This window comes from Epinephelus moara, chromosome 7 (assembly GCF_006386435.1).
Source record: "Epinephelus moara isolate mb chromosome 7, YSFRI_EMoa_1.0, whole genome shotgun sequence".
In the NCBI taxonomy this organism is placed as follows: Eukaryota; Metazoa; Chordata; class Actinopteri; order Perciformes; family Serranidae; genus Epinephelus; species Epinephelus moara.
Window position 1 is genome coordinate 16,740,118 of NC_065512.1, and position 17,508 is coordinate 16,757,625.

At 41.2% G+C, this 17,508-nt stretch overlaps 2 protein-coding genes across 3 annotated transcripts in view; both read left to right on the forward strand.

The window, feature by feature from the left end:
• The window catches only part of mitd1 (MIT, microtubule interacting and transport, domain containing 1), a 4,853-nt gene extending 2,708 nt beyond the window's left edge, over positions 1–2,145 (forward strand). The window contains exons 4-7 of the mRNA XM_050048828.1: positions 1,073–1,159; positions 1,264–1,376; positions 1,545–1,605; positions 1,707–2,145. Of these exons, the coding sequence (XP_049904785.1) occupies positions 1,073–1,159; positions 1,264–1,376; positions 1,545–1,605; positions 1,707–1,802 (357 nt within the window). The 3' untranslated portion in view covers positions 1,803–2,145. The remainder of the gene's footprint in view (positions 1–1,072; positions 1,160–1,263; positions 1,377–1,544; positions 1,606–1,706) is intronic.
• Positions 2,146–5,889: 3,744 nt separating this feature from the next.
• On the forward strand, positions 5,890–17,111 carry cracdla (cracd like a). 2 transcript variants are annotated; one of them, XM_050048825.1, is made up of 11 exons: positions 5,890–5,976; positions 6,225–6,336; positions 8,941–9,000; positions 9,173–9,317; positions 9,402–9,537; positions 9,621–9,761; positions 12,488–12,742; positions 12,822–13,779; positions 13,976–14,868; positions 16,431–16,551; positions 16,638–17,111. In XM_050048825.1, exons 3-11 carry the CDS (start codon positions 8,952–8,954, stop codon positions 16,832–16,834), a joined length of 2,895 nt encoding a protein of 964 aa, XP_049904782.1. In that variant the 5' UTR covers positions 5,890–5,976; positions 6,225–6,336; positions 8,941–8,951; the 3' UTR covers positions 16,835–17,111. The 2 variants fall into 2 exon arrangements, 1 of the variants encoding a protein (XP_049904782.1); XR_007570230.1 differs by lacking the exon at positions 5,890–5,976 and having other exon boundaries at positions 5,995–6,336; positions 13,976–14,875; positions 16,638–16,775.
• Positions 17,112–17,508: the final 397 nt, after the last annotated feature.

Genomic DNA, 17,508 nt, shown 5'->3' on the forward strand with positions numbered 1-17,508 from the left:
TGTTAGCTGACAGGAGTGGCACCTGGTGTGGTCTTCTGCTGCTGTAGCCCATCTGCTTCATCGTGGATGTTCTTGTTGGTTCAGAGATGGTCTTCTGCAGACCTTGGTTGTAACCAGTGGTTATTTGAGTTACTGTTGCCTTTCTATCATCTTGAACCAGTCTGGCCATTCTCCTCTGACCTCTGGCATCAACAAGGCATTTTCACCCAGAGAACTGCTGCCCACTGGATATTTCCTCTTTTTGGGACCATCCTCTGTAAACCCTAGAGATGGTTGTGTGTGAAAATCCCAGCAGATCAGCAGTTTCTGACAGACCAGCCGTCTGGCACCAACAACCATGCCACGTTCAAAATCACCTTTCTTCCTCATTCTGATGCTCAGTTTGAACTTCAGCAGGTCGTCTTGACTGTCTAAATGCTTTGAGTTGCTGCCATGTGATTGGCTGATTAGCTGTTTGCGTTAACAAGCAGTTGAACAGGTGTACCTAATAAGGTGGCCGGTGAGTGTATTTCAAATTCACAGTAACTTTATTTATCCCACAAGGGTTAATTACTGATGAGCAGTTCGAACACAGAGAAGCACAGTAACATACAACAGGCAAACAGACACATCAGTGAGCTAAAAGGTATAAATATTGGTAATAAATATCCTTCATTTTACAATAAAAAAATCAGTCTTCAACACTGATTTTGTCTGACCAACATGGAAACTGCCAAAACTATCAAACAGAAATACCGTCTGTCTACATACTTGAAAAGCTGTAAGTATTTGTAATGGATAAATGGCTTAAATGATTATTTGATTTTCAGCCTTGTGACTGATTTACAGACTAATCCTTAATCATATTGTGTCAATGAGAAAACATTAGTTGTTTTAATCCAGTTGACTTAATTTTATAGTTTAGAGAAGTTTAGTTTGAAGTAAACTGTGTGATAAGTTGTCAAAGTTTATTGCCTTAAATGTTGAATTTTCTCCTTTTTTTATTTTTACAATGCATAAAGCACTCTGTACCTTTGTACTGATGATTATAGTTAAACTGTACCACTGTGCTTCTCCCTCCTCTCCCCTACAGCTGTACAACTTCCTGCGGTTCTGTGAGATGCTGCTGAAAGCACCCTGCAAGGTGAAGAAGATCCATCTTCTCACTTCACAAGACGAAGTACGTTACTAAACTAACGAGGTCACAGTATTGCATGGCAGCCATGGCGGTCTCTTCTGTTCAGTTTGTGCTGTTGTCTCACTGTCATGCATCTTGTCCTGCAGGCGGACAGCGGCCAGCAGACCAGCGCTCTGGCTGAGCTGAAAGAGAGTCTGAGTGCTCAGGGAGTGACTCTGGATGTGCAGTACTCCTCCTCTATACATGACAGGGAGATCAGGTACAGCTGCAGCTGACATGTGAAGGGTTTCAACCTAAAACAGCACACTGAATTGTTTTTAAGAAGAAATTCATGCTTCATTTTGTTGGATTTACTCTCACGTTAGCACTCCACTCTCTGTGATTGTGACTTTATTTCATAGCATTAAATCAAAATTCATGGTTTCAGGTTCAACAGTGGATGGATCATCAAGATAGGAAGAGGGCTTGATTATTTTAAGAGACCAAAGGTGAGACTTTAGACTTCATACAACTTCATATTCAGACTTCTATATTGCTGCCATTGTCAGAATTACAGTGCTGAATGTCTGTGTCTCATTTTGTCTTCCAGGGACGATTCTCCATTGGATATTGTGACTATGACCTCAGGCAGTGCCACGAGACCAGCGTAGACATTTTTCACACCAAACACACAAAAACACTATGACATTATTTATAAAGCTCGACTTCCTTCCTGCTCTCAAAACACACAGCAACGTCTGCTGTGTTGTTGGGTTTGCCTTAACACACAGGTGCATGTGATCAGCCTAATGACAGCTGCGTAACTGAGCACTGTGCTTATTGTCACACTGGCATGTCTTTAATTACAACCAACTGTGTGATTCTCTTACTGGACATTTCTTCAGACTAATTCTTCTTTGTGTCTGTCTTTCTTTACTTTAATTTTTTGATTCAATGACTTTTTAGGTAACTTTTTTTAACTTTTCTATTGATATTATGCTTAAAAATACATTAAAACTATTTAAAATGATATTAAAATCGCTTTTATAATATAATAAAATGTCTCTGTTTTATTACTCATTTTTAACCATGTTTTGATTTTGTCCATTTACTTTACGTCCAGTTTCTCATATTTGAAGTTTGCAATTCAAAAAAAATTCAAGAAAACACAAATTATCTCATCGTAAACAATTAACAACATCGACAAATTTAGATAAAACCCAAACAAGGGACAGTTATCTCACATTTACAATGTCACTACATCAGTAGATCATAAAAACCAATAGAGCCCATAAACTAGGCTCATATATGACTGCATAAATCATGGTTGTACACTGAGGCATCATCCAAGTGAGCGCCACAAACACAAATATCCTTCACAAACATCACATCATATGCTGGTAAAACAGATTTGGTTTTTGATAACTGCTGTTCTTAGTTTCTTTTTAAGGCAAATCCTACTGGTAACCTGGGTTACGTACAGTGGTGCTTTATTCCAGTTTGACATGGCTCTGTACATTACAGTTTTCTTTACAACACTGGTCTTGGGTAAGGGTAGCGTAAAGCCTCACATGCAGGCATGTCTGGTTTCATGATGGTGTCTATCAACAGCGTGTGTGTAAGTATTCTTAAGGCACACATATTTCTTATGTACTGGATCAGGCTGTATGCCAATCTTAATTTAAAGACTATATATAACTCAATGAAGAGTCTTGGTATGCAAGGTCCCCACACGAGCTGCAGCTGTCTATTTAGTTAGTGTTGTGTAGTGTTCAACCTTATGCTAATATTTATTTATTTATGGTCAAACTATTTCCAGTTTACAAAGGAATCTCAACTCAAGGCCCATTTACTTGCCTGTTCTGGAGCTTTTGACCAGATCTCACGGTCTTCATCAGCAGACTGAGTTGGCTCAGGTGTCATGGAACCGTAGATGTTCCGGCTTTACATTATTCTGAGCACTATTGGTACACTATTTGTATTTGTAACATTTCAACAGCTTATAAATTGAAATTCAACAATTCATGTGCTTTGTTTTGTCTGTAGATGTTTATGTAAAGAGTGTATGTGACATTTCACTTCATATTTTAATAATCATTTAGTTAAATTGAAATTATTACTATAATTATGTCCTGCACAGGTTGAGTGACTAGTTTAAGTTCAACTGAATTATTCTGAGAATATGTGGATATCTTTGTGAATTGTGACATTTAATCTATAGATAATCTGTTGAAGATCTACAGCCTGGGTCTTCAACAGGGGGTCTGGGACCCCTAGGTCCTCAGAGTTACTGCGAGGGGGCTTCAAAATTATTATTATTATTAATTATTTTTTAAAATTATGTATGTATGTTTCATTAATATAGCTTTTGTATTTTTTGCATATTATTATTATTATTATTATTATCATCATTATTTAATTTCTTTAATTTTTTAATATTTATTTTATTTTATTTGTTAAGAAAAATATCTCCCCCATTAAATTTTCATGGGAAACTGTTTGTTTGGATGAATGGAGACCCGCATGAGTCCAAACAGCGCCGTGGTCGGATTATCTATCAGCCTTAATCTCGATATGCACAGCCCTCATCTGGGCTCTGAGGGGAAGAAATTATAATCCATCAGGGAACCACATGAACCAGGGATGAGCATAACCGCTGGTACCTTTGTTTAAGAGCAGAGAGGACAAAAGGCAGTTTGTGTTTTCAGCGTGCAGTATGTTTCAGAATGTGCAGACAGCTTTCATATAGAAGCTGAAACCATATTAAAAGATAAGATACACGCTCACATACATATTGCCCCTTATGTGTAGATTACAGACAATGAATCTCAGACTCTTATGTCACTGCGGTCTGTTAACATGAGGTTGGTTGCATGTAATCCAGATGTCACCGGCTGGGTTTATGTTCTGGTGGAAGAGATAAGGATTTGTGTGATGAGGAGCCTCATCAGAGAAGCTGCCCAGAGACACACACACCCAGACACACACACACCCAGAAAAAAATATGGATGCAAGCTTTCCTCTTCCTGCTGCCCTCCCTCTCTCTGACTGTAGCCCAGTGGCCTAGATAATCCTCCCATGTCTGAGTGCTATCCTGTGTGGATGTGCAGGAAGTGGAATTCACTGTTGCAAAAAAAAGGGACCAATTATTTGATTATAAAACATATGTGAGGGAGCATGGGCGAATCATGTGATAATGTAGTGGAAGTAGTCCCTTTGTGTTTCTTTGGGGTATATTTGTGTTTCTTTTAGGTCATTTTGCATCTCTTTTAGGTATATTTGTGTCTCATCGTAGTTGTTTTGTGTCTCCTTGTAGCTTCTTTGCATCTCTTCATCATTTTTTGTCTTTCAGGTCAAGTTGTGTTTCGTTGGGGTATATTTGTATCTTTTTTGGTCATTTTGCATCTTTTTGTAGTCATTTTGTGTGTCTTTGGGGTATATTTGTGTATTTTTTGGGTCATGTTGCATCTCTATGTCGTCATTTTTTTGTTTCTTTGTAGTTCCTTTGCATCTCTTTGTAGCCAGTCTGTGTCAAGTCATTTTGTAACTGTGAATTTTGGTTGTTCTGTGTTTCTTTTAAGTCATTTTGTATCTTTTTAAAGTATATTTAAGTCCTTTTTGATCATTTTGTGTCTCTTTGTAGTTCCTTTGCATCTCTTAGTAGTCATTTTGGTTTCTTTGAAGGTCAATTTGTGTTTTGATGGGGTATATTTGTGTCTTTTTTGGTCATTTTGCATCTTTTTGTAGTCATTTTATATCTCTTCTAGGTATATTTGTGTCAGTTTCTTGTTTTTTGGGTCTTTTTGTAGTTCTTTGCATCTTTTTGTAGTCGTTTTTGTTTCTTAAACTGTCAATTTGTGTTTCGTTGGAGTATATTTGTGTCTTTTTTGGTCGTTTTGTGTCCCTTTGTAGTCATTTTTTTGTGTCTTTGTAGTTCTTTTGTGTCTCTGATGTCAATTTGTGTATGTTTTAGGTATATTTGTGTCTCTTTAGGTTGTACTGTGTCTCTTTGAATACATTTTTTGCTCTTTGTAGTTCCTTTGCATCTCTTTGAAGTCATTTTTGTTTCTTTAAAGGTCAGTTTGTGTTTTGATGGGGTATGTTTGTGTCTTTTTAGTCATTTTGTATAGTAATTTTGTATCTCTTTTAGGTATATTTGTGTCTTTTTTCATCGTTTTGTGTCTCTTTGTGCTTCATGTCATCTCTTTGTTGTAATTTTGTGTCTCTTTTTAGTTGCTTTGCATCTCTTTGTGGTCATTTTGAGTCTCTTCCTAGTAAATATGTGTTAATTTGACATTTTGCAACTGAAGGCCAGGGGGCCCCTGACACTTTAAGCCCCTGGGCCTGTGCCCGGTAGGCCCATTCAGTAATCCATCCATGTGAGGGAGATATCTTCGCCTCCTTTACCAGTGTTACTGAATCTCTTTAAAGGTTATTTTTGACTTTGTTAAACAGTTTACACTGAAGACTTGAAAGAAACATGAAGAGACATGAGAAATATACAACAAGGATCCATTTAATGCAGCAGAAGCACTTGACGAGTGATGTGTGGACATTCATGTATTTGTAAAAACACACATCTCTCTATAACTACTCTACAGTGGTGTAAAAGGTTATGTTCGTTCCAGTGTCTGGTGCATTTGGATTTGACCTCTGGATCTCACCAGGGCCGGGAGATGGCAAATTCCTGGCTGGTGTTTTTTCTTTAATTTTTAACTTTCTCAGACACACATTCTCCCCTCTGTGATCGCCCGGGGGGTGTAAGCAACCTGGTGTAATGTTCAAACAGTCCTGTGAGCCGTAATTCCTGTATGCCTGCCCTCGTTCCAACTGGAGCTTTATTTTTTTCCCTCTACTCTCATTTCTGGGCCTAAAATCAGGTTAGCGTTTTATAAGGAGCTTAGCGCAGAGGGCCACAGTGTGCCACTAATGTAATAGAGTATCTCTCCCTCTCTCTTGCTCTCTCTCTCTCTCTCTTATTCTCTTCTGTCCTCTTTTCTCTTTGTGCATTTGCTTACCCTGTCATGGAGTGTCCTTCTCTCTCTCTCGGTCTCTTTCTCCCTGCCTGCTTTTCTCTCTCCTTCCACTTCCCTCGCTCCCTTCCCTCTGCATCTCCCTCCGTCTGCAGATGTGGACGACTAGAGCCTGAGGTTTAAACACTGGGACAGTGACACAGCTGAGGCGAGGAACTCGGCCCAGAGAGGAGGGCAAAGAGGAGACGAGCAGCTGCTGTTAGACGGGTAAGTTCACTCATTTTTGCAGTAGATGGTGTGTGAATGTTTTAACATTGAGGAGGACTTTCCCCTGTGAAAGCAGTACCTGGCATTGGAAGTTTGTGATTAAGCTGTTGTTGTGGATTATGGTGCTGCAAAATCTCACAAGGATCTCTCTGCAATGTCAATAATCCACTGGATTATCCGTTGTTTCTGTTGGGGCTATAGCTTGGCTCTGTGCATGACAAAACTCTGAGGTACAGCCTGATTCAGGAGCACTTTAGTTTCATCCTCACACAAGGTGAAATGTGTTGGTAGGACAAGATGTTCAACTTTCCTATACGCTTATTATTCCTCTTTAATAGGGCGTGCTTGTATGCTGAGAGCAGGCTGGGTGATATGAGAGGTGCAGTGTGGACTTTGCATGTTTATCCATAACCTGCTACATCTTGTCTTATCAGGCACCAAAGCTGTACAGACTCATGCTCTATTAACAGTTCCCTGGCTACACAGTGAGAACTGTAAGCTTTGCAGAAAACAGTGTGTCTCAAATAGCTCCCCAGCTGCAGGGCAGGATGCAAAATAAAGTCTGTAAAACAAAGAAAACAAGCACCCATTTTTGAATCTTGCACTCAGAGACACATCAAATCTGGATGTTTGTCAGATAAAAAAGTTGCATGAGGAAAGGTTCCTGAGAGCAAGATTTTAGCTTTGTTCGCTGCATTGCTTTGTGACAGCGAGATATTTATGTATAATCCTATTAGTGCAATGTCATATTATAAATCCAAACACCTCCTGTGCAACCCATATGGTGTGCTTTCTCTTTATGACACTGCATTTAATGTGTCATCTAATGGACTGGTTCCCAACCCGGGGGTCCCAACCCCCTGTAGGGGTTGGCAAAGCTTCATGGGGGGTTGTGAAGGCTTTTTGTCTATAAGGGTTGTGAGAAAGCTTTAAAAATACACATACAATAGGCCTATAGAGTGCTGCAGGGGTGCCATTTTTTGTAGGCCAACATGGAAGTTCGCGTCACCCTGGTTCCCTCTTCAAAAATCCAATTTTTATTGGATTTTGGATTACTGCAGAAAACAAGCTCTGTGGCAAACAAAAGGTTATGATGCTAACTGATTTTGTTCAGCATGATAATCTTCACAAATTAACACCACTTTGATGAATCCTGAAGCATAAATGCAATCGTCAGAAATAACTAGCTAACGTTAGGCTGTAAACAAACTACACTACGGTTGTATGACTTAACATCGCCACAACAACGCTGTAAAGCCACATTTGGAGTGATGACGTTCTGCAGTCTCATTTAGCCACTTGGTAGTAACCGCCTTTTTTAGGACACATAAAAGCTTCAGAATTCACAAGTGGGTTATTTACTGACGTATTTTATGGCATAGAGCAAAATGTGAAAGTCTCTTAAGACCTTATTTCAGGCATTTCACAAAGAACCCATTGACTTTGAGATGAGGGAAGCGGGAGTGCTAAAATGCTAACTCATTTCTGTTTGAGGACTCAATTACCGCACACCTCTATATCTTAGCATTTCATACATTTATGTCAGAGGAAACTAAATGACATTGGGTGAGAGGTGGGGTACACCCTGGACAGGTCACCAGACTATCACAGGGTTGACACATAGAGACAGACAATGATTCACACTCACATTCACACCTACAGACAATTTAGAGTCACCAGTTAACCTGCAGGTCTTTGGACTGTGGGAGGAAGCTGGAGTACCTGGAGAAAACCCACGCTGACACTGGAGAACATGGAACCCCCCTTGTTGCGAGGCGACAATGCTAACCACTGCACTATAAAAGAAATTCTCAGAGAAGAATGGTACGGAGAAGTCCTGAACACAAGCTATATTCACAGTTAAAACAACCAAGCTAACAGAACAATGGCTAATCATCAGGGAGAAGAAATCACTGAATTTGTCAGAAAAGAAGACGATTAAGTGTTTATAACTGTTAAAATATTACAGACAGAGAATCATACAAAAAATTCCTAAAAATGTCATAATAAGTCATCTCACAGGAAATAATCTGCTCAAAATTCATCCAAATAACTTGTTTTGCATAAACTTCCTGCAGTTATTGCATTCATTCAGGTTAACTGTACAGTTTATGATTTGTTTATGACTGTTATTGTTATGCACTGAGTATAATATGAAATATCCATAAAATACATCACTTAGTCAGGGGTCGTCAGTTCACTCAATGACAGGAAAGGGCCCCCTCACAGAAAAATGTTGGGAACTACTGTTCTCAGGTATATGGTCTTCTTGTGAAACCTTCTTAGATTGTACATTGTTGACTGTGACAACTCCTCAGCACGCCCTGCCTAGCTACGGCAAAGCTGTTCCTGATAATGCCAATAAACCTTTGGACCTCAAGTCCAGAGTCACATCTTCAGGCTAAGACACAAGTGCATTACGTGCATATGTGTGCCTGCCAGGGAACAAACCACTGGAGTGTTCACACTGCGTTAAAAGGCCTCCAGCATGTGACAACAAGCCTTGAAAAACTGATGCCTGAGGTTTTTGCTGTCACAGTTGTTTCTCATTATAGGTGCTTTCCTTCACACACATTCCTGTCGTCTGTTTTGTACCTTTGTCAGTGATCAGAGCAATGGAGTCGTTCTCTGGAGATACCGAAGAAAGCGCTGAGGAAATTCCAGGTGAGATTATGTGTCATGCAGTTTTACAAAAAATTTATTGTCTATTGTCAATGACATGCATCTCATGTAACAACTAACTACAAGAAGAGACTACTATGTGTGTTCTGCGCATGTGTGTGTGTGTGTGTGAGCTGCTGTGACCTGGATCTGTCTCCGTCTCAACCTCTGTCAGGACGTAAAAAGTCCAAACTGAAGTCTCTGAGAACTCGTCTGTTCGGGAAAAGTAAGAGAGCAGGCGGAGAAGGAGACGCCAAACTCAGCCAGTCAGCCAGTGACATCACTGCAGGAAAGGGACTCGGATCAGATGAAGATTTGGCGTGAGTGTCTACATGATCTCATAAATGTTTGCTTTCTGTCCTGGGTTCTAGTCCGTGTCTTCACCCCTCTTCTGATTTCCACAGATGCCCCCAGGGGATGATGGGATCACGGGCTTTGTCCCATGACAGCATCTTTCTGGCTGATCAGGTCCTGACAGCAACTGAGCCAGCCAGGGTTTTATCCCAGGAGAATGTCCACAGCAAGATTAAAGCTCTGCAGGTACAGCTTCATATTCTGGGCATTTTTTTGAGAGCTCTGCTTTTACAAACGTAACTCTTTAAAAAGTGCCTCTGGTGTCACAGATTAAACTTCAGCAGCAGAAGATGCATTTGGGGCCGCCGCCTCTGGTCCTGCCGATCAGACGTTCAGAGGATCCGGGGAGCCGCTCTGAGGATGACGGCCTTCCCCACAGTCCCTCTGAGATCTCAGGAGTCCTCAGCAAGGTGATTTATATCCCTCTGTAGTGACACATGAGAGTTATCTGCCTAGTGGATCAGTTCGTATTCACTTTAGGAGTACATGAGGTTACGTTCTGATGATTTTGAGAGCTCCTCTAGACTCTAGTACTCTTTACTTTTCAGCTTTGGCTCAACTGCATCCAAATGCCACACGATCACCAGGAGCCATCGTCCTTTTAGTTCAGCAGGGGCAGGAAGTGAAGAGGTAGAACAAGTAGCAACCTCTCAGTGTCTAGTGACATTCACGCAAACTTCTTGCCTTGTCGATGTGTATTTCTTTGTGTGGATTTCTGTTCTCATATGTCGGCAGTTATCAGAATCAGATTCAGCAAACACCCTGCAAGGAGGGAATTCCTCTAAATCAGGGACATTTTGCAAATTCTAACTTCTTATGGGGTCAAGTCTGGGACAGAATGTGGATTTGGTCTAGATTAACTTGAGTGTTAAAGGATAATTATTATTCTTACTGTCAACAAATCCCATGAAAAGGACAAAAACCAACAATGCTTCAGTGCGTCTCTCAATATTGTCTGACTTCACCACCTCGTCTGAGACACTCAGCCCCAATCAAGCTCATTTATTCCCACTTAAAGGGAAACCTGGACCCTATTTTCCCATGTTTTTGTGTGTGTTAGTGACTATTGGAGACAATTTTTTAAATTAATCCTGTATTGAGAGAGAGTGCTGCAGCTACAGCAGTGAAACACGCTGCAATTTAATCACTATTAGCAATTGTGCACCAATAAGTAAAGTTTTTGCCACTGACAGGCTCAGATTGTTGTCAGAAATGTCTGAGACTTGGTCTGACTTCTCCTCGAGTGAGACTTGGTCACACACACAAACAACGGACCAGATCAGTGAAAGCTAAAGAAAAATATTACATTTCTCGGTATGGTAATTTCGATAATGCTATCAGACACTTATAATAACAATCTGAGCCTGTCAGTGGCAAAACAAACACTTTTAATAGACGTAAATTGACAGTGCACAAGTGACATTAGGGATTACATTATAGCCTGTTTTGCAGCTGTGGCTGCAGCGGTCACTCTTAATACCAGTCCAGTCTGAAAAATTGTCGTTCCCATTAGTCACTTAATTGTAGAAAACAAGTGTCACACACTCTGGCTCCATATGCACTTCTTTTATGTTGATGACATGTTGGCTTTTGGGCCTTCCTCAAGACCAATAAGCATATTGAGACACAGGTACACTGATGTGTTATATGGGTCGCACCTTTGTCACACAGCTGATGATGATTAGGTGAACATGCTGCACCATTAGGTCGAGCAAGTCACAGTCACACAGCTGACAGTGGTTAGATAATCATGCCTCAGCATTAGGCTGAGCAAAGAAACAACTTTGAGGCTCTCAACAAATCAGTACCTTTAAACCAAAACGTTCACATGTCATCAAAACAAATGACAACTACATGCCACTACATATTCTACCACATTTCAGTATAATACACATTTTTTTCCACCGTATTCCACAGTGTTAAAATACAAAAGTATGAAACAGATTACTTATAGATAGATGAAAAAGTTAAGGCATCAGCTTCCAAGAAGTCCCATCAGTCACTTCGGCACAAAAACAGGGGAAAATAAGGTCCATGTTGGAAAGTACCAACGTTTCCTTTTAAGGTGCAGATACTTTAAAAATAGGTCAGAAAAACCTTATTTTATTTTTTTAGAGCCACAGTAATCCTTAAACAGCTGTGCACTGAGGGGTTTTTTTGCAAACACTGCTAAATAGTAAATAGTGAATTTGTCAGGGACTATTTTCAGACACAGATTAATCTGGTGTGTGATGCGGGATTGACTTAAAATAAACCAGAGTACCCATGTTCATGGTAATGAAGGAATATGTCACTCATTGTAACAGTGTGGCTCACAGCTGTGTTTTAATAGCTTTTTGACAACTTTTGTGGGGGTTTTCAGGAGGATTTGTTCACTACAAGAAAAATGTAGAATGTAGAAAAATGTAGCCAGCCTTAAACGTGCAGTGTGAAGGATTAGGAGGCAGAAATGTGATATAATATTCATAATATGACCATTTTAGGCAGTTGTTTTTGCCAATTTGACATGAAGAGATAGCAGAGACAAGGTTTCCAAGTAGCAACAATAATGTTTATTAACTATATGAACTAAAAACAAGATGTACAAAAACAATTTTTGTTGGCAACCATAAAACATATGTGACAGTCCTGGAAGAAGCTAAAACCCAAACATACAAAAAATGACTGTGTAAGTTAAGAACTATTAGTCAGGGGGCGGGAGGGCTGCTGTCTACCAAGCCGGGGGAAATTTTAGGGAAGACCCATGAAGGCCAATGCAAGAAAAAAGGGGAGTGAGGTTACAATAACTATGTTTTCATTAGTATATAAAGACCTGAAAATAAGAATAATTGGGGTTTCGTTACCTTAGGATGAGCCGTTTATATCTGCAGACCCAGTGAGTCGTTTTCCACAGAATCTGCCATGTTGTTCTTATTTTCAGAGGACAAACCAAATGCTGCCTTTATATAGGACCATTCACATGTTTGCATTCATTGTTCTCCTACACGCTTGGCACACTGGAGAAGTTTCAGTTCACTTCAATCTGCAACTTGAACACTAGACCTTTAATGTTTAAGGTCAGGGATGTAGGAGTTTCATGCATCTTCATGTTCACCCTGTGTTTGCAGTGTTACATTATGACTTTCTTTCTTTTCAGTGCACGTCCCAGCCATCCTCTCGTCCACTCTCACCCATCCCCAAACCTATACCTTCGAAGCCTATACCCCTGACTCCATCCGTCCCTTTGCCTCTTTCTGTGTCCTCCAATTCCTCTTCCTCTGCTGCTGAGCCCCCGTTGGACTTCAGCTCTCCACCTCAGTTCACCCCCTGCCTGGATACCTCTGCTGCACGACACCGGATGTCCGTCAAGCCCAGAAACCAAAGGGCCAGCACCAAGAGGACACTCGCTGCAGTGAGTGAACGTTTTGTCACCTTTTGTATTATTTATGAAGACAAACACTTCTTCTACCTTCTTCTATGTATTCTTGCAGAATGACTCCAGCTTACAAACCCTGAACAACATCAACCACCCTGAGTCTGTGAGAAGAGAAGAGCAGCTTAGCACTCAGGAGGAGGTGACACTGGAAACAGAAGAAGAAGAGGCCGTCACTCCTGTTACATCTCAGCCTTCAAAATCCCCAGAGGTGGCACCAGTCATGTCAGAGGCAGCACCCAAATCATCCCACCAAGACCAAGCCCTTCCTGAGAGAGTGCCCTGTGTGCCCTCACAGATACTTAGAGTTAAACCTCACAGACCAGCGGATGCAATATCCAGTGAGCGGCCACACTCATCTTTTATACAGTCAGAACTGAAGGACCACAGAGACGGGGACTTTGAGAGGAACACTGTTAACAAGGCTGAAGTCTCCTCCGAGCAGCTCTTCACTCCCTTCAGCTCAGTTCCCCAGCAGGTTCACAGCGAGACAGAAAGCACAAGAGGAATAAAGAGACTCACCCCAGGATCTGGGTCCTTCCATTTCTCCATCACCACTGCCAAAAACCGAGATGGAGAAAGACCCAGATCGGGCAGTTTTGTGGGAGTGCTGGAACACACTGAAGCCAGGCACAGGGCAGTCGCAGGAGCAGATGACAAACCATTTTCAGTGGGAAGACTTAGACAAGAGGGAGCAACACACAAAAGCTCAGTTCCTCCATGGGACAGGAGGGACAGCCTGAAAAAGGTGGAATCGGTGGCGCCATCTAGAACCACAGATACAAGCGCTGCAGAGGTGGAGGAGGTGGAGAGCAGTCAGGAGGTGGTGGAGGAGGCAGTGGAAGCACAAGAGGTCGAGGAGGATGAGGGGAAGACGACGTTTGGTGTTAAACTGCGCTCCACTTCTCTGTCGAAGAGATTTCGGTCTGATGCTACGTCTAACCAGAACTCAAAGCCACCAGAGGAGCAAGTGGACAAACAAAAAAGACAGGAAATAAGAGACCTCCAACCGACAGGTGAGTCTCTGAGAAATCTATTGTTTTCCAGTTCCCTATAGGGTTAAACATTGCACACCTGCACATAGTAAATAATCACTTCAGAGAGATAAGATTTGCACTGATCACAGGGGACCTTTGTACTTATTAAAACACCACTCAGGCTGACTTTAACAGCGCTGCCAAGTGAGTCTAACTGAACTGTGTCACTCCTTAGATCCAACACCGTCTGGCTTCTCACTCCCAGTTAAGCACAACCCGCCATCTACTGGTGATCCTCCCATCATGGCAACAGAAGTCCAAACAACCTCAAACCTCAAAGAACCTGAGGTCGCAGCACCACAGCAACCTCAGCCTGCCCCACAAACGGCTCCATCTGAGGTATCCTGGATGAGCTTAGCGATGGAAAAGACCAGAAGCCTCCAGCAGCTTTTCACTAGCAGATTTCCCAGAGATTTTACAGGCGCGCAGACGGCGGCTCGACCACAAGCACAAGTGCAAACAGAGACACAGACTGGAGCGCAAACACAGACCATAAAAACACAACAAACTGCAACATCATTAGAGGCTGCAAATCAACCGTCGACTGATAAAACAGAATCAGTGCAAAGCAGAAGTCAAGCACAGACTGTCAAACCATCAGCAGTGCCACAGAAGACGTCTCCAGTTCAGTTGAACACCTCCAGAGAAGCACAGACATTAAAACAAACCAGTGAGCATCAGCCTCCATGGACAGCCCACACTCCCTCGCACTCCTCTGCGCCAACAGAATCTCAGGTTGCACAAGGGAGCATCACACAGTCTCTCGCACAGTCTTACCTTTCCTCAGGCCAGCAGCAGCAACCCCCCTGGAGCAACCGAGGTCTTCACCCCGCCAACCAGCTCAAATCGACAACCTTAGCTTCGACAACCTCAGCTTCGACAACCTCGACAGCTGCAGCTCATCCTCTGGTTCCTGCTTTGGGAAGAGGGGAAAAAGAAGCCGCTGTGCAGGAAAAAGAGGGAGCATCACAGCCGGGGAAACGGCCACATTGGGTCGGGTCAGTGAGCGAGAAGGCCGCCTTTTTGGAGAAACGGGCAGAGTGGACTACACCACCTGGAACCAAGGGGGTTTGTGGTACTTCTTTGCTACTGTCTTTCACACTGACTAGAGATGTTCCAATACCATTTTACCATACCATCCAATACCATTGTGTTAAAAACCCTACCAAGCCATTTCTATGTCAAGAAGCTAAAAAAAAAAAGACAAAGCGAAGGCCATTTATATAAAGTTATAGATCCTGGTGTTGCGGAAATATTAAAAAAATACTAAATAGAATATTTTGATTTCTTATATGACATCGTCAACCTCGAGGGGTTGTAGTTTATCAGTAAATCGTGTGGTATCAGAATAGTGCATAAACTTGCGTATTCGCTGATACCCCCTTCCATCATCTGAGGCAGTATCTAAAGCATCTCCAGTACTGGTGCACTCTAGGAAATGATTCACGGGGTTTGTGGATAATGCTTGAAATAAAAAAGTTTACATTAGGCCTACATTTACTTGTTTTCATCGGTTGGTCAAAATCAACAACATTTTTTTTTACCTTTTTGAGTAAAATAAACAAGTTAGAATATCTTAAATAAAATAGTTTGACCACTAAATGTCACCACAACTTGGTTGTACTAAACTAATTAAGTTCGTCAGATTATAAAAGAATATTGGCTTAATACTCCAGATTAGGAACTACTTATAAAGATGCATGCAAATTGTTACTTTAATTTTTCCAAGTTGAACCAGTTTTTAGAGAGTATCTGCGTAGAAACAACTCTACTGCTGACTGTAAATTAATGCAAAGAAAAAGCTGGTGATATTCTATAGTTTTCCTATTGTCAACAAATCTGATGAAAACTCAAAAACCAAGAGTGGGATAGTGTGTCTCTCAATAATTTCTGACATCTATACCCTGTTTAAGGTCACCCATGAAAAATCATGGATCAAAAAGGCTCAGTAATCTCCAAAAAACAGATGGGCGCTGTAGTTTTTAGCAAACATGCTCAAACAGAAGTAAACAGTGCACTTGTGGAGATTATTTTTAGCCACTGCTTTGGTGCTCTAGTGAGTATTTACAATAGCAGTTACTTGTGTGTGGGGTTGATTTGACATAAACTACAGGGCCTTGTTCATCTGAATGAGGAAACATGTCCGCCAGAACAATGTTGTGACTAATTTATGTGTTTTGGGTTTTTTTTTTGTAATTGAAATTTTTTATTTATCAATTCAATGAAATCTGAACAAACCCACAGTACTGCTATTGAAACTCAACATATCCATAGACACCTGGTAGCTACACATTCTTAAACCCATGATAGCAATTTAGCAACCACAGAGGTACAACTAAACACCACATTGTTACAGCTCAAAAATCGAAAATGAACACTGTGTTCTTATCTTGAATGAATCGGCCCTTAGTGATACAGCTTCTGCTTTGTAAATAGTTCCAAAAATTACCCATTTATGCACTTTAAATGAAGCTCTATGACAGAGATGAATAAGCTGTATCAGTAAGTAGGATGAGTAGCTTGTTGGTTTTGGTCGTTTCATTAGTATTTCCAGACATATTTTTCAACCGCTATTGTTTTTGGCTGATGAGTTATCCACAGCAGATGATCTAACTCACAGTTCTTCTCAGGTGGAGCTGAAGAAAGCTCAGACAGAGGTGCAGACATCCGGTGAATCCTCTGCCTCGGTCAAAACCACGCCTCTGAGCAGGGACATAAAACCAGAGGGAAGACAGTGGGTAAAACCTGCAGGTGTGTTAATTACACACACATTAATTACACCTGTAGAATTCAGCATCTCTATGTGCAGCAGCATGACACAGTTTTTCTTCTTTCAGAGTCAAGTCCCACCAAAGTTCCAGAGAGACCTCGTGAGGACAAATGGCTGCGTAAAAACGTGGCCCCATCTTCCTCGCCCTCATCGTCACCCACAATGGCGTCAGCGTTGCAGTCCATGTCTGACAGCGGCCAGCCGTCCTGGATGGAGCTGGCGAAAAGGAAGTCAATGGCCTGGAGTGATAAGTCCATGGACTGAGAGGGAAAACAGACACGACAGATTGTTATGTTGAGTCTGTCAGGAAGTTGTTGAGTCAGCTCTACTCAGGCTGTTGTGTTTGTGTAGTAAAATTTATTCAGTTGTCAAAGTTATATTGAGAGAAAGACAGAGAGTATATTATACTGAAAATGCCCAAGTTTATTACAATCCTGCTCCGCCACAACACATCAAGATAAATGGTATTTCTAAATAATGTTTTATGTGATTCAGCATGTCACTGCTGTTAATAATTTATGTAAAATAATAAAATTTCTAATGTTAAGTTTTTGTGTGACATGTGTCATGTATGTTACTGTATACTGACTAAATTATAATATACAGTAACCCACTCCATACTCCTTCAACATCAGAAAAAAAGTCTTTATAAATGCATAAAAATGTTTTTCCTTAAACATTTTAACAAGTTGTGATGACCAGCCACTTCATTAAGTACACCTGTTCAACTGCTTGTTAACACAAATAGTTAATCAGCCAATCACGTGGCAGCAGCTCAATGCATTTAGGCATGTAGACATGGTCAAGACGACCTGCTGAAGTTCAAACTGAGCATCAGAATGGGGAAGAAAGGTGATTTAAGTGACTTTGAACGTGGCATGGTTGTTGGTGCCAGACGGGCTGGTCTGAGTATTTACTGGGATTTTCACAACAACCAT

What these genes read in the sequence shown, in the direction of transcription:
- cracdla (XM_050048825.1), top strand. Translation starts at nt 8,952, where the DNA reads ATGGAGTCGTTCTCTGGAGATACCGAAGAAAGCGCTGAGGAAATTCCA. An exon ending in AAGCGCTGAGGAAATTCCAG is followed by an intron (nt 9,001 to 9,172) that starts GTGAGATTATGT and finishes AACCTCTGTCAG; the next exon opens with GACGTAAAAAGTCCAAACTG. An exon ending in CACCACCTGGAACCAAGGGG is followed by an intron (nt 14,869 to 16,430) that starts GTTTGTGGTACT and finishes AGTTCTTCTCAG; the next exon opens with GTGGAGCTGAAGAAAGCTCA.